Source organism: Alosa alosa, chromosome 19 (assembly GCF_017589495.1).
Source record: "Alosa alosa isolate M-15738 ecotype Scorff River chromosome 19, AALO_Geno_1.1, whole genome shotgun sequence".
In the NCBI taxonomy this organism is placed as follows: domain Eukaryota; kingdom Metazoa; phylum Chordata; class Actinopteri; order Clupeiformes; family Clupeidae; genus Alosa; species Alosa alosa.
Window position 1 is genome coordinate 4,399,339 of NC_063207.1, and position 15,000 is coordinate 4,414,338.

General features: G+C 47.5%; 1 protein-coding gene across 2 annotated transcripts in view; it reads left to right on the forward strand.

Moving 5' to 3' along the window:
• Positions 1 to 15,000, forward strand: part of adck1 (aarF domain containing kinase 1) — a 132,803-nt gene that overhangs the window by 43,014 nt on the left and 74,789 nt on the right. For both annotated transcript variants that reach the window (XM_048228628.1, XM_048228627.1), the window contains exon 4: positions 189 to 392. In XM_048228628.1, coding sequence (XP_048084585.1) covers positions 189 to 392 — 204 coding nt within the window. The remainder of the gene's footprint in view (positions 1 to 188; positions 393 to 15,000) is intronic.

Consider the following 15,000-nt stretch of genomic DNA (forward strand, 5'->3'; position numbering starts at 1 on the left):
ACTGAACATACAATCTTGTGGAAGTTCAGATCAATGTATAAAGATCTGGCAATCAATCTAACTGCACGTAGTTTGGCCCGAACACAATTGCTGTTCTCTGGCGTGATCAATAGGGGATTGCATTGGACAGCGGCAGTGGCCGAGAGCTGTGTGGTGATTTGGGGTTGTGCTCTTTGTGCTGTCCGTAGGTGCACCTGCGCTCAGCGGAGAGGCTGCGGGACCTGTGCTGCGCCAACAGGGGCACCTTCATCAAGGTGGGGCAGCACCTGGGCGCCCTGGACTACCTGCTGCCCCAGGAGTACACCAGCACGCTGAAGGTGCTGCACAGCCGAGCCCCCCAGAGCACCTTGGACGAGATCCAGCAGGTCATCCGCGAGGACCTGGGGAAAGAGGTCAGTCAGTGTGTGTGTGTGTGTGTGTGTGTGTGTGTGTGTGTGTGTGTGTGTGTGTGTGTGTGTGTGTGTGTGTGTGTGTGTGTGTGTGTGTGTGTGTGTGTGTGTGTGTACTGTATGTTCACAAATACAGTGAAAAGTCATGAAGTCACCATGGTGGCTTTAGTAGCAGCAGGTCAGTGTGTGTGTGTGTGAGAGAGAGTGTGTGTGTGTGTGTGTGTGTTTGTTTGTCCGTGTGTGTGTGCACGCACGTGTGTGAGTGCATGTGTGAGCGTGTGAATATGTGTGTGTGTTTGTTCACGGATACACAGAAAAGTCATGAAGCCATGGTGGCTTCAACAACAGCTGGAGCTGCAGCCATTGAGCACACAGCACGTTCAACAACATCAAAAGATATAAAGCTCAACTGTAACACAAAAATTGTCTATGAAGGTATTCAATAAAAGGTATCCATCCTTTAAAAACACCAAGAGGTACAGTAGCTGTGTGTTTACATACCTGTGTAGATGTGATTATTTTAGAGGGCAAAGATAAGGTGGCAATGGGCGAATTGCTATGATATTCAACAATTTATGTTCTGAGAGAGAGAAGTGTACAGCCACTGTCGTCTTCGTCCCATATCTCCTCTGTTCCTCTCTCAAGAGTGGAATGTCTGTGGCATCGCCGACCCGTCTAATGTGTTTCAGAGGAGCCTGGAATAACAATCGACCGTGGATTGAAAAAGACCTCTTACGGGCTGTTCCTTTCATGCCCTGTTGCCTCCCATCATTGCTCTGTACTCACTTTTGCCCTCCAGAGAGGCAGGACCTTCACTTGTACCCACCCAGCTCACAAACAGAGGGGGAGGGAGGTCGGGGGCAGAAGGAACTTTTTATCGGGTGGGGGCTGGGGCGCAATAATTAGTTGGTGGTGCACATTTTCCCCGCCAGGTCATGACTGATGTGTGTGGGGTGGGGGTGTTGTTGCCGGGAGTGCCTTGTCAGGGGGCTGTGTGCACGCTGAGATTTGGTGGCTCTGATTCCAACTCTATGGCTTTGGATAGTCACATGGAGATCCATAGTAAGGTGTTGTGGAACAGTCTCACCGCCCAGGTTCGGCTCCCTAACCCAACGCCACAGGTCCCGGTCCCATTGGATAAAAACGTCTTCTTAATCCCACTCAGGTTTCTTGTACTCCGGCTCTACTCAAGGTTACATAAGGTAATACTTTCCCCTCACTTGAGTCTGTACTACTGCTCTACTCAAGGTTACATAAGGTAATACTTTCCCCTCACTTGAGTCTGTACTACTGCTCTACTCAAGGTTACATAAGGTAATACTTTCCCCTCACTTGATTCTGTACAGTACCTCCCATAGGCTGCAGTATATAACTGCACACCCGAAGCCACCACTCCAAGCACATCCGACTGGTTTCACGAGCACAAAGAACAGCTGGATGTTTTCTGGCCTCTTTGTATCAATTTCAAACACGCTGTAGTAAAAGATTACTCACCCGCAGGCTGCAGGACTGCCTCATTTTTGCCCACTGTTTGTTGCCAAGGTCACGCGTAGCGCGGTAACAGGCCCAGAGTTTGACCTTGACTGCTGAAATTACAGAGACTCCAGCAGCAACCTTTCATCAGGAGCTGAAGCCAGTAGCCAATAAGGCGCAGGCCCACCCCTTGGTGACCTTGACAACGCGCCGGCCTCATGGGCTTCTCTGAGGTGGCCGCACCTCTGCAGTTTTATTATTGTAATTATTAAGGCTAATGGAGCTCACAATGGTCACTTTCTCTCTCTCTCTCTCTCTCTCTCTCTCTCTCTCTATGTCTTTATCTCTTTATCTCTTTAACACACTCACGCACCCTCTTATGCTCTCTGACATGCACACAGGCAGACACAATCTCACCCTAACATACACGCACACATGGGCACACACATATTATCATCTCCCAGACATACTGTACAGTACATACACACAAACCCAGGTAGACACACACCCACACACACACTCACACACACATACACATACACGCAGGTGGATACACACACACACACACACACACACACACACACACACACACACACACACACAGGTACACACACACACACACGCACACACACATACACACAGGTACACACACTCACACACACATACACATACACGCAGGTGGATACACACACACACACACACACACACACACACACACACACACACACACACACATACACAGGTACACACACACACACACACACACACACACATACACACAGGTACACACACACACACACACACACACACACACACGCATACACATACACGCAGGTACACACACACACACACACACACACACACACATACTGTAGATGGGGTAGGGGCAAGGGCAGTAGAGGCAGCAGCATTACGTAATCCGAGCCCGGTTGTGACTGGTTTGAGAGTCTGCGATGTTTATTTATTTGTTTTGCGGAGCGGCGGCAGCGCAGTGGAGGAGAGGACGAGGCGGAGAGACATTTTGAGGCGCTGATCCCCGCTCGCTAAGCGTCGGAGCGAGAAAGGATCTGCACGTTCGTTGGCTCAAGTGGAGAGGGAGAATAATCCGTCTGGCGGCGTGTCACAATAAGAGTCCTGTCCCTCCCAACCCCTCCCCACGTCTGCCCGCCATGCTCTTCCTTTGTCTCTCTATCTGTCTGCCTTTCTTTCTCCCTCTCTCTCTCTCTCACTCTCTCTCTCCCTCTCTCCCTCTCTCTCCCCCTCTCTCCCTCTCCCCCCTCCTCCCTCCCTCCTCACTCCCCCTTTCTCCCCTCTCTCCTCACTCCTTCTCCCTCTCCCCCACCCTCTCCTCCCCTTTCTTTTCTCCCTCCCTCCCCCCCCCCTCCCCCCTCTCCCTCCCCCCTCTCTCCCTCTCCCCCCTCCTCCTCTCTCTTTCCCTCTCTCTCCTCTCCCTCTCTCTCTCTCTCTCTCGCTCTCTCTCGCTCTCTCTGGTTCTCTCATCTCTTAATTCTTTCGTTTAAAATTATTCTGCGGTGTTCGCACAGACAGACAGAATTAACCATATTGTGCACGACTTACACAGACGTGGGCACTCAGTCACACACACACACACACACACACACACACACACATACACATACACATACACAAACACACTCAGAAAGAAGGAGAGAGAGATGGGAAAGAGAAGTGATGTAGAGGATCCTGATGTTGGCTGTTCCTGGCCCCTCTTCTGCAGTGTGTGTGTGTGTGTGTGTGTGTCTGTGTGTTTCCTCTCCCTGTGTCCAGTCTGAGGTGTTCATCTGCAGCCAATATTGTTGCAATCTCCAAACACACGTGAGAACTCCACCGCTGGGGTTATAGGTGAGCATTTCTGACTTCTCGGAGGTAATCTACAGTACAGCATCCCCAACTTGTGTTCATATTTATTTATGAGGCTTGGCAGGGCCGCACAGAGACCAAAGTGTTTCTCCATGGCTCTGGCTCCATTTAGATAAGGAATTATTGATATCGCAGAGGTGCAGGGCAAAATAAAGACTCCAGCCATCGCTGGCTTTCCTTTCTCACACGTTGCCCGCTAGCGTCTATAGTTTTTCCCGCTATCTTTCGCTTTCCCTGGGCTGCTTCTTCCTGAAGACTGTGTGTAGTACACATCGCCTTAATGAGCCTGTCCACAGACGTAGTACTACACGGAGGGGGGAAGTTATTCAGTTCGGCCCGAAAACAAAGATAAATGTTGACGTTAAATGTAGCTGAATGGAAGATGACGAATGAACCGCTAGACATCAAAAGTGGTCTTCTGTGGACATTCATTAAACTAATGCAGAGCCTGGAATTTGAGATGTAGTCCCCTGGCTCTATTTAGCTGTAGTTTCATGTCTTTGTTAGTTGTCAAATCATTTCGTTAGCCATTTTTTAAATATGCGTTTGAATGAACTTGTACGGCTGAATTCACCTAATTAGATCCTAGAGCAAGCTGTCAGTCTCCGTCATCCCCTTTTCTTTTCTCCCGCAGTCCTTTCATGATGTTATGTTATGTTGCATGAAGTTATGCCTCATAAACGTGTGAGCCTCACTGGTCCTTTTGAGCGTATTTTTAGCACGTCTGCACTGGCTGGCAGATAGACTACCAGCTCCGTTCCTCTCCTCTCAGCGCTGATGTTGCTTTCCTTTCTCGCGCTTTGGAAAGCAGTGAGGTTTTTGTGCGTGTGATTTATAGATTTCACTCTGAACATTGAGTTTCTGAAGAGATTAGCGCCGCCTGAGCGACAGTGTGGAACATGCGTGTGATTGTTCCGCAAACGTTCCTCAAACAGCTTTATCCAGATGTTCCGTGTTCAAACGGGGCCTCCAGCTTTATGCACGCCAGCCTTCCCAGAATGCCTTCAAAGCCCAGCAGTAATGTTGGCGTTGTCACAGTTGAGATTGCAAGTTTACGTTCAACTCTGGGAAGTTTATTCAGCGATTTTGTAAAAAAATAAATAGGTGATTTTGGCCCTAAACGTTTTGAAAATTGTGATGATTTTGATTTGTGAATGTTTTGGTGTGCTGCTCCAATTAACGTTATATCAATCCAAATGACTGTATATCCTGCGGCATTCCATATAACACTTCATCTGCACCCGCTGCCTGTGGCTGTCGTGTTGTTTTAACCTTCAATCGAGTGCGCCTTTATTGTTAACATCCAGCTAACAAAGAGCGATATGGTTTTTCAAGGTCAGCTGTTAGCTTGGTGCCTGGAGGCATTGTATCCCGAAACCCCTTGAGAGTGTTGCACACACTCTTACCCTCCACACACACACACACACACACACACACACACACACACACACACACACACACACACACACACACACACACCATGTCCAACCTCGGAGTGAACTCAGCACAGGCTGTGCAGTGCCTCGCTGGGGTGAAAGCAAAGACAGGACTCGGAAAGGTGTCAGAGCCAGTTGACTCATGCATGTCTGAATATTTATCAAAGGTAATTATCACGTTCACTAGATGCATGGGCCGGAGGGGCCATCGCATTCAGCGCCATCCTGTGAAATATCTTACTCGTAATATTATGCAGAGCAGATGTGCCCTCCACGAAGAGTGATGATGCCGTGGAAGGTTTCCGTTTTCTTTGGAGGAGAGGGGAGTGTGTTTTATCAGTTTGATGGATGATGCACTGAACTGTTGAATTTCTGTGAGGTAAATGCATCGAAACTGACAGGAGATTAATACGAAAGTAGCATAACTTTCCTTAAGGCCATGCATAAGCAAGAGTTCAGTGGTTTTAAGTGCCAAAGCAATTAAAGTTTGCGTGCTTCTTATGCTTTTCGTTGCATTACATTACATTCTATTGTATTTTGTTAGTCAATGTTTTAAACTTGAGTATGACAATGACGTGTCCGGTCTTCACACATTTCACACAAAATAGACACTGACACAGGGAAGGTGAGGGGTCTGGCATCACATCAAGAGTCTAGAATTAGCAGCCCCCACTCGCTAAATGTGAGTACAAATCTGTGTTGGCGAGTACAATGAGCAAGGTCAGTTGCCATTGGTGGATTGTTGACATACGTTTAGTGATCAGACAGCCTCATATAGGCCCATGCACTGCATGTTTGTAGGCATATCCATAGTACACATATGCCAACAAAGGTTTTGACAAACTGACATACACAGACACAGGCATACTCAAATTATCACACTCTCTCACTGTCTGCTTCTCTCTACACACACACTCTCTCTCTCTCTCACTTTTCTTTCTTTGTTTCTTTCTCACTCTCTCTCTCTCTCTCTCTCTCTGACACATACATACATACTGTACATCTCTGACACACACACACATACACACTACAGATGGTAGTATCTTCTTAAATACCCAGGTGAACCAATCACAGTCAATGCTATTTATTAGCATAGGCAGACTCTATTAACCTTCCATGAGACAGCGGACACCCGCTGCACCCCCTGAAATGGGTACATGCATTTCCTCTGCCGTGTCCTTATATGACATCAGCTGTCAATCAAGGCCCAGACACTGGTTAGCGCACCGACCCAGGATCACATCGAGGCAGATACCCGGCCCACATTCAGCCTGGATCTGGTCCAGACCTCAAGTGTGTTCAGGTCCAGACCAATGACTATATATACAGTCATTGGTCCAGACCTACATGTAAGGTGTACTCAGAAAGAGCAATTGTGGTCTAAACCCAAAAGGTGTTGAGATTCGGTAAGGAGAGTTTGAGGCAAACTGGTTTTCCTTGAACTTTTTTTGAAAGTTTTTATGTAAAACATTCCAAATAGTTTGATTCAATCGGAAACCCTTAGGGCAGCGTCCATGTGTTATCGCTGAAAACTACCTCCTCAGTCAGCGTGTGTTTTCATACGAGATAGATAGATAGATAGATAGATAGAAAGATAAATAAATAAACAAATAAATGTTATGAAACGTTTACTAATTTGAATGTAAATCTGATCTTGAAGTAGCCTCAAGTCTTGAGCAGTTAATGTTAATAACATGTTTATGAGCTAAAATGCTTGTTATTACATGTCTTCTTTGTGGCTGGCTGTGAGATTTTGATTTTATTATTATTATTATTGGTATTTTGGCCAGTCTATTTTAGTGGTGGTAGAATGTAGTGGTGGTGTTGTTTAATATTGCAAAATGGCACGTACAGGAACACTTGCGATTGTGTTGCTGGTCGTGCTGATGGCACGCTGGACCAGCTTTTAGTGATATTACCCTCCCTGGCTGTTGCAAGCGCCTCGCTTTGTTTTGTTTTGCTTTTTAGTCACATCAATCACCATCAAAGCCTGTGTCATAGCCAATCACTCATGCCTCTGCCCCTCCCCTACCCTCGGCTCGGCTTATTTATTTATTTCTTATTTAACACTTTTGCCCTCTCTGCTGCAGTGCGATGTGTGAAAATGAAACGCAAGGACGTCTATGAGTCAAGTCCCTTTAGCCAGAGTAGCATGCGGCCAGCTATATATAGCTCTTGGTTAGAAACTCTCCAGGCCTGTTCTTAATACTTTTTCTTGTTTTCGCCGACTTTATTTTTCTTTAAAATTTCGTTTTGGCTCCCAACATGGCGGTCCTCCGCAGTGTCCTTGGGAAGGACGTGTGCTGGCTCCTTGTTCCCCGAGTCGCGTTCGACCGGCAGATTAGCTAAATTGTTGAGAGCGTTTTTTCGTTGGGTGGAGATGGATGAGGCCGAGGCGAGGCAGCATTAGCGGCTAATTTTAATAAAGCTTCGCCGTGGCGTCGGTCATCCTGATGGATGGCACGGAGAAAGCAAAGGCGCCGACACAGGTGCAGAGAGAGAGAGAGAGAGAGAGAGAGAGAGAGAGAGAGAGAGAGAGAGAGAGAGAGAGAGAGAGAGAGAGAGAGAGAGAGAGAGAGAGAAAGAAGAAGAAGAGAAAGAATGGAGAGAAAGAAAGAAAAGAGGCGACTCGGTTCCGACGTGCCCTCCTCCGCGCTCTCTGACCCCATTAATCTCGAGCTCGGGAATGGACACGCTGCCCCCCAGGCTCTGGCCACCTCCGCTGGGCAGACACACAGACCCAGCAGGGGCCTACAGGGGCCGAGGAAGTGGGGTCTACAACTTAAGTTCGTGTGTGTCTGTGTGTGTGTGTGTGTGTGTGTTGTGTATCCATCATGTATGCTTGCATTTGTGTTTGATTGTGAGTTGTATTATGTGTGAGCATGCATGCGTGTGTGAATGGGTTTGAGTATGAGTTAGTATGTGTGTTTTTGTTTCTGTTTGTGTTTTGCTGTATGTTTGCATGTGTGTGTGGGCGTATGGGTCAGCCCTGCCAACAGCAGATGTCAGGACTGGCTTAGCATAGTGTAGAAGCCGTATGGCTCGCTCTAGTCAGAGGACAGAGACTGGACGATGGACACGCTTGAAGGTACTACTGCCACCGCACCCAGTGACCAGTCCCCAGGGACTACAGTGGAAGTGGATGCTTTAGGAAGAGGCAGGGAACTTTAGAATATTGGGGTTTGTTAAGCATTGTCTGGGCAACTTTAGAATGTTGGTGTTTGTTAGGCATTGTCTGGGCAACTTTAGAATGTTGGTGTTTGTTAGGCATTGTCTGGGCAACTTTAGAATGTTGGGGTTTGTTAGGATTGTCTGGGCAACTTTAGAATGTTGGGGTTTGTTGAGCATTATCTGGGCTGTGCAAGCCTCTCCCTTGGGCTGGGAACAGACCTCCCGATTTGTTGACTCACAACCCGATAAGAACGAGATTGAGTAGACATAACCTACAGACGGAGTCTGGTACGATTAGTTATGAGCACGAATGGGCGGGTCAAGAAAATATCAAACATGTTTGAATGAATCTGGATTGTGGAAAAGAATCACAAAGGATTCAGATCTGTCACACAAACACACAAACTATTCCAGCCAGGACTGAACACCACGACTATCGTTGACTCCCTCGGACTTCCCATGACCGTCACAGACGTTCCATCCCTTCAAAATCAGGCTTAAAGATCAGGTTCCCAGCATTAGGAAGAGGCAGACACTCAGAGGGCCCTCCGCTGAGTCCTCTTCTACTGCTTCTGTCCAGTCAGGGGGGAAGTAGATCCTGACCCTCTGACCATGATCACAATTTCAAAAGGGGAATGACCTCATGTTTAGAATCTGGGTAGAATCAGGTTTAACTCACTCAGCTCAGAGCACTGTTCCGCTTTTGTGCTAGTGCTGCCTCTCCTAAAGCAACGTATTAAATGTTATTTACTATCATGTAAAACATCATCTTTTCTCATTTTCTTAACATTATACAACAACAAAAACAGCAGAAGCAGCAGCATATTAATGATATCAGTTATAATCATCACCATCATCAGCTACTATTGACTACTGCTACCATTTACTTGTATTAGTGCAGCTGTAAGCTGCCCATGACTACTACAGTTCCTCTTTCTGCCCCTGCCCCTGCCCCTGCCCCTGCCCTGCCCCTGCCTCTGCTCATGTGTGTGCCTCCATCGGCCCTGTTGCATTTTCAATTACACGGCAGCCGGCTGAGCATGGAAATGCGCATCATTTCCCTAATGATCTGCAGGATGAGATCAGCCCCTAATGCACTTCTAGGGCTGCTGTCGCAGGGGCAGGACACACACAACACACTTTCTACATGCCGTGCGTGCGTGCGTGCGTGCGTGCGTGCGTGCGTGCGTGCATGCATGTGTGTGTGTGTGTGTGTGCTGTGCTGGCAGCTATGATTCATGACTGCCATTTCTTACTCTCTCTGTCTTGGCGTTGATCTGTTTCCCCCCTCTGCTCTGTCTCGTGTGGCATTTCAAGCGTATGCTTTGCTGCAGTGGCTTCACAGCTGGATTCCCAGGCCTTCGTTTGGTGTGGTTCTCTCAGAAATGACACTCCTATTTTTCATGTGCACGTTCTCTTTGAGGGCTTGTCTTTTTACAGATAGCCTGTCCGTTCGCCTTTTGCCGAAACAAGGGTTGAGCTCTCTTTTGTGTGTCTCTTCTGCTCTAATGCGGGCACATACACAAGAGAGTTGTCCTGCAATGTTTGCTTGAGAGTGTGTCTTTGTGTGTGTTTTTGTGTTTCTGTATATAATGAATATCTCTGCTTTGTTTGTTTGTGTATACTGTGTATGTGTATGTGTATGTGTATGTGTATGTGTATGTGTATGTGTATGCATGTGTATGTGTAATAGAGGGGAATTTCTGCTACGTTTATTTGTTTGTTTTGCTGGTGTTTGCTGGTTTATCTGTGTTTGGTGTGTGTGTCTGTGTGTGTGTGTGTGAGAGAGAGGACATGACCCACTATCCTCTGACAGGCGCTGTCCTCAGCTGTATAAATGGTGGTCATGCGGACTCCTCCTGTGTCAGCTCACTGGGCGAGTGCTCATTCAGCTCAGAGCCTCAGAGCCCCCCCCCCTCTTTCTCTCTCTTTCTCTCTTATGCTCCAATCTCTCTCTTTATCTCTCTCCCTCTCTCTTTCATGCTCACTCACTCACTCAGTTGCTTTGTACTCTTGAATTTCCCCTGGGGATCAATAAAGTATCTATCTATCTATCTATCTGCTCTGCCATCAACCAGCCTTATTTGCTTTATTTACATCCTGCTCAGGCCTCTGCCTCTGTCTATCGCCTCCCAACACACACACACACACACACACACACACACACACACACGTCACACTCTCTCTCTCACACACACACACACACACACACACACACACACACACACACACACACACACAGTCACACGGTCACACAAACACACACTCACACACACACACACTCACACTCACATTCAGACTCACACACACACACACACAGTCACAGTCACACTCACACTCACAGACACACACACACAGACACACACACACACACACACACACATACAAACATACACCAAACGTGTTCACCTTTTCCCTCACTGCAGATGTCTAACAGGCCTGCTTGTAGTCGCTGTAGGAAAGGTGTGTCGCTGCCCCACTCCTGCTGTGGGTGACCTGGCTCAGCACACAGGGCCTCGCCTTAATTGATATCCTGCCGCATGTGCAGCCACCAGGCCTGTTGTTAGCTGCTTAGCATGTGTGTGTGTCTGTGTGTGTGTCTGTGTGTTGCCGTTTGTCTGTGTTCCGGATAACGGAAGGAGACCAACCCCCCACACACACACACACACACACACACACACACACATACACACACACACACACACACACACACAAAGCCCCCCGTCCCTGTGTGGAGAGTGTATTCACAGACGGCAGGTCCGTTTCATCCTTCCTGTCTCCATATGGAGCGGTTTACTCCAGTGACACATCGTGCTCAGCTGCGATGCCAAGCCCACTGCTTTTGCCCCATCCAACACCCAGAGGCCTCTTCCAGAGAGAGCCGCACTTTGGACGAGACTGGACTTCATTTTTATGCTTAAAATGTAATGCCATCAAAAAACTCTTTTCTTTTTCTCCTTGTTCAGCATTTATTATGCAGTAAATTCTTTGTCAATTATACTATTTACAGGATATTAAAATATTCAATATCACAAAATAAACAACATGTTCTGTTAGTTAGTATGTGAAAAAAAATATGAATGAAATAAAGCTTTATGTCAAAATTACTTCTCATCATCAACACTCTGTCACAACAAAACAGCAACATTGTCTCTGTTTTGGAGCTGTTAGAGAAAGTGTTTTGGCAGGATATTTTGGCTGAATCGGAGGCTAACCGCACCATTTGTGGTGACATATGTGACCCTACGCTGAGGATCTGGAGTTCCTCCTTTAACATGACTCGGCAATCTGTCAGCTCGGCTGTGATTTCGTGAAAAATATACTGTGATTGCAGTTCGTCTCTCTGCATAAAGACTCTGCTTGGTAAGATGTTGGTTTGAAAGTCACATGTAGAAAAATACAGAAAGGGTGACAGGAGAGAGAATTTGAAATTATTTGACCCTTATTGGATTCAAATGTCCACAGTGTCAAATGAAAAGACAACAGCGTTGCTTATCTGCCGTAATGTCTTAGTATCAATGTCTTTTTCCAAATACGTGAGAGAAATTGGATCTTTGCGTAGTTTTCCAGCTTAAGTATTCAGTCACTCCTGTGAATGTCAGAAATCAAAACATTTGCATTTATGAAGTCAGTGCAAAGGTTCTCCTTTCTCATAGTTCTCGTGGTTCTCGTGGTTCTCGTTTGGCCTGTAGATGCTCTGTAGTGCCACTGTGATTCCCCTGCTGTGTGTCAGTCATTGTGACATGTTTGACGTGCGTCACAACAGGGAATCAACAAAGGCCTCAGATTCAAAGAGAGAATACTCACTCACTCGCTCGCTCACGCTGGCTGAACCCAGAAACCTCGCCCTGCCAGACCATGCGGTGAGTACATGCCTTGGAGCGGCGTAGGGGAGCAGAGATCGGGCCAATTCAGAGACAGGATTTCATCACCTGTAGCGCCCTTGCGATCAGTCGCAGAAGAGCAAGGGTGTGCGAACGACACAAATCCTCCACACACATCACAGAGAGTGGAGCTGCAGGTAGAGAGGCATCTCCAAAGACCCAGCATTAGCTGCAGATGGGTTGTGTGCGTGTCCTAATCCCTAACACAGGCTGGTGAATTGAGGTTCTCTGTCAGGATGTGAGGGGGCAATCGCTAAGCAACGTGGGGATTGCTAACGAAAAGAGGCCCAATGCACTTCTCCAGCCTTGCCTTTCGTCCAATCAGCCGCTACTTCCTTGTTTGGAAATGAGGTCAGAGCCAGTTGTACAGAGAGCATGAGAGCAATGCTACAGGCTCTATAAATAGATTGTGATTGAGATTGTGTCATTTCCTGGACCCTTAACCATCATATGAAGGACATGGAGGACATTACTTAGCCTAGTCCCAGTGCAATGACTTCCTAGTGGTTGCCATGGTCACAGACCACTCCAGTGCCAACAGGGGACCTTTAAAAATCTGAGTTCATGTGGAACACTGCACTGTTACTTCTGACATGCACTACATTTAAGTCAAAATAAATTCACCTCCATTGTATTAGTTTGGATAACTAACATATTGGAAAACTAAGACATCGGTTGCTTTAAAGCGCTCAAACCCGGAACTCTATAAAGCAAATGGCAGAGAAAGATGACAAGGAACGCGTCTCATGTGTGCTCGCCATCTCAGCTGGAAGAGATTAGGTCATTACTGCAAAGACATCAGATGACATCATCGCTCTCTGGTGTCCTCTGCTCTGTCATGTCCAGCAAAACAGAGACTAATCTACTCATCTCTCTGTCTCTCTCTCTCTCTCTCGCTCTCTCTCTTGCGCTCTCTCTCTCTCTCTCTCTCTCTCTCTCTCTCTCCACTTCTCCTCCATTAAGCTGGCGTGGAAGAGGAGCGAAGAGCGTGTGTATTCTGGGCAGGGCGCTTCGGGACTCTGCTCTGCAGCAGCACGGAGCTGTCCAGTGTGATTGCATGTTTGTGTTGTTGGCTGACAGTGGAGGGCAGCAAGTGGATGGACAGGCCACTGTGTGGGGACATGTTAGTGGCCCGAGGCGCTATGGGGTCTGTGCGGCTCAGTGGCGAGCTGCATCATTACCGCTACCACTCGCGTCCGACACCCAGCACCGGATGCTGATGTGTGATGGCAGCTGGCATGGGGAGTGGGGTGGGGTGGGGTGTGTGTGTGTGTGTGTGTGAGGAGGGGGGGGGGGTTGCTGCCATTGTTCCCCTTGTTGCCCTGGGTTACCATTCCATCAACAATGGCTCAGGAACCCAAGCTGGGTACATGATGGTTGCGTTTCCATGGCGGCAGACATTCCTCCTGTTGAAGTTCTCGTGCGAAGACTCCAGATGAACTTGCTTCTTGTGCACTACCTCTTTTGACTTCTTTGGTTTCCTCGCACTCACCTCATCTGCAGAGAGGAGGTGTGTGTGTGTGTGTGTGTGTGTGTGTGTAAGAGAGAGAGAGAGAGCTCCCTGCCGACCTCTTTTCCTCCCGAGCCCTCACAGATGAATAGTGACTTAAGTGTAGCTGATTTATTTCATACGGTGAAAAGAGGAGCACTTTAAAGATGAAACGTTATCCTTCTCCCATCTCTCCCCTCTCTTCTGATTAGAAGCAGCCCAGCTGCGCCTGCTCTCCCATTCATGGAGTCGAGTCTCCAAACTTGTTTTACAGCCACTGCAAGTGTGATTGGTTGGTTTGTTCACTCACTGCCTCTCTCAGCTCTCAGGTCAGAGATGCCTTTCCTGCCTTTTTTATCCCCCCCTCCCTCTCTCTCTCTTTCTTTCTCTCTCTCTCTCTCTTTACCTTTCCCCCACCCCCTCTCTCTCTCTTTCTCTCTCCCAGGCCCTGATCATCTGTACCCTGCTGCTTTTTGTCTGGGCCTCTTCACCCACTTGGGTTCGAGGGGCAGAAAGTGACTTTAGAGTGACTGGAGAGTGGGGGAAATGGAAGCTTGCCATTGATTTGAAATGCGGAAGTAGTTAGGAGCTCAATTTATGCGTCGCCTACGTTCGAGTGAGCACGGGGATGAGGGGTTTTGATACTTCTAAACACATTTCCGGGCTTTCATTAGATGCAGGGTTTTTGGTCGTTTTTTTTGGAATTTGGTTAATTTAATACTCTCGATATTCCTCTGTCAGCATGCGTAATGTGGACCAGATGATCTTTAAACTTCAGATAACTCTCTAGTGCTGTTCGGAGTTTGAAGCTGCTGAATGATTCATTCACGGCCACTTTTATTCTGCCATTATGACCCGACAAGCAGCGTTTTTGGGCTCGATCCATCAGACAGACCTGCTCCATTATGTTTACTCTCCGTGAAGTGATGGCTGCTTGATGACCTTCAAGTGCAACTCCTGTGAATGGTCCCTCCAAGTGCTCTAATAATCTGCAATGAATAAGCAAACTGTGCCTCTCATAGCACTGCCTTGGTTCTCTTCAAATACGATGTCCTTACCGTGTCGGGCGTAGGAAAGGCTTTGGAATGCTCAATGAGCATGTCTCGTCCCTCTGCCCACCACTTCCTTCTCATTCTGACGGTGTAATACTATATCTGGAGGAGATGCCATCACTAGAGATCAGTCTAATCAGTGTTCTTAGTGTCCTACACGGCTATTTTTGTTGTCGTTTTTTTAAGTTGTTTGCGTGAGGAGCAGCCTGATGCTGTTTATCCTGA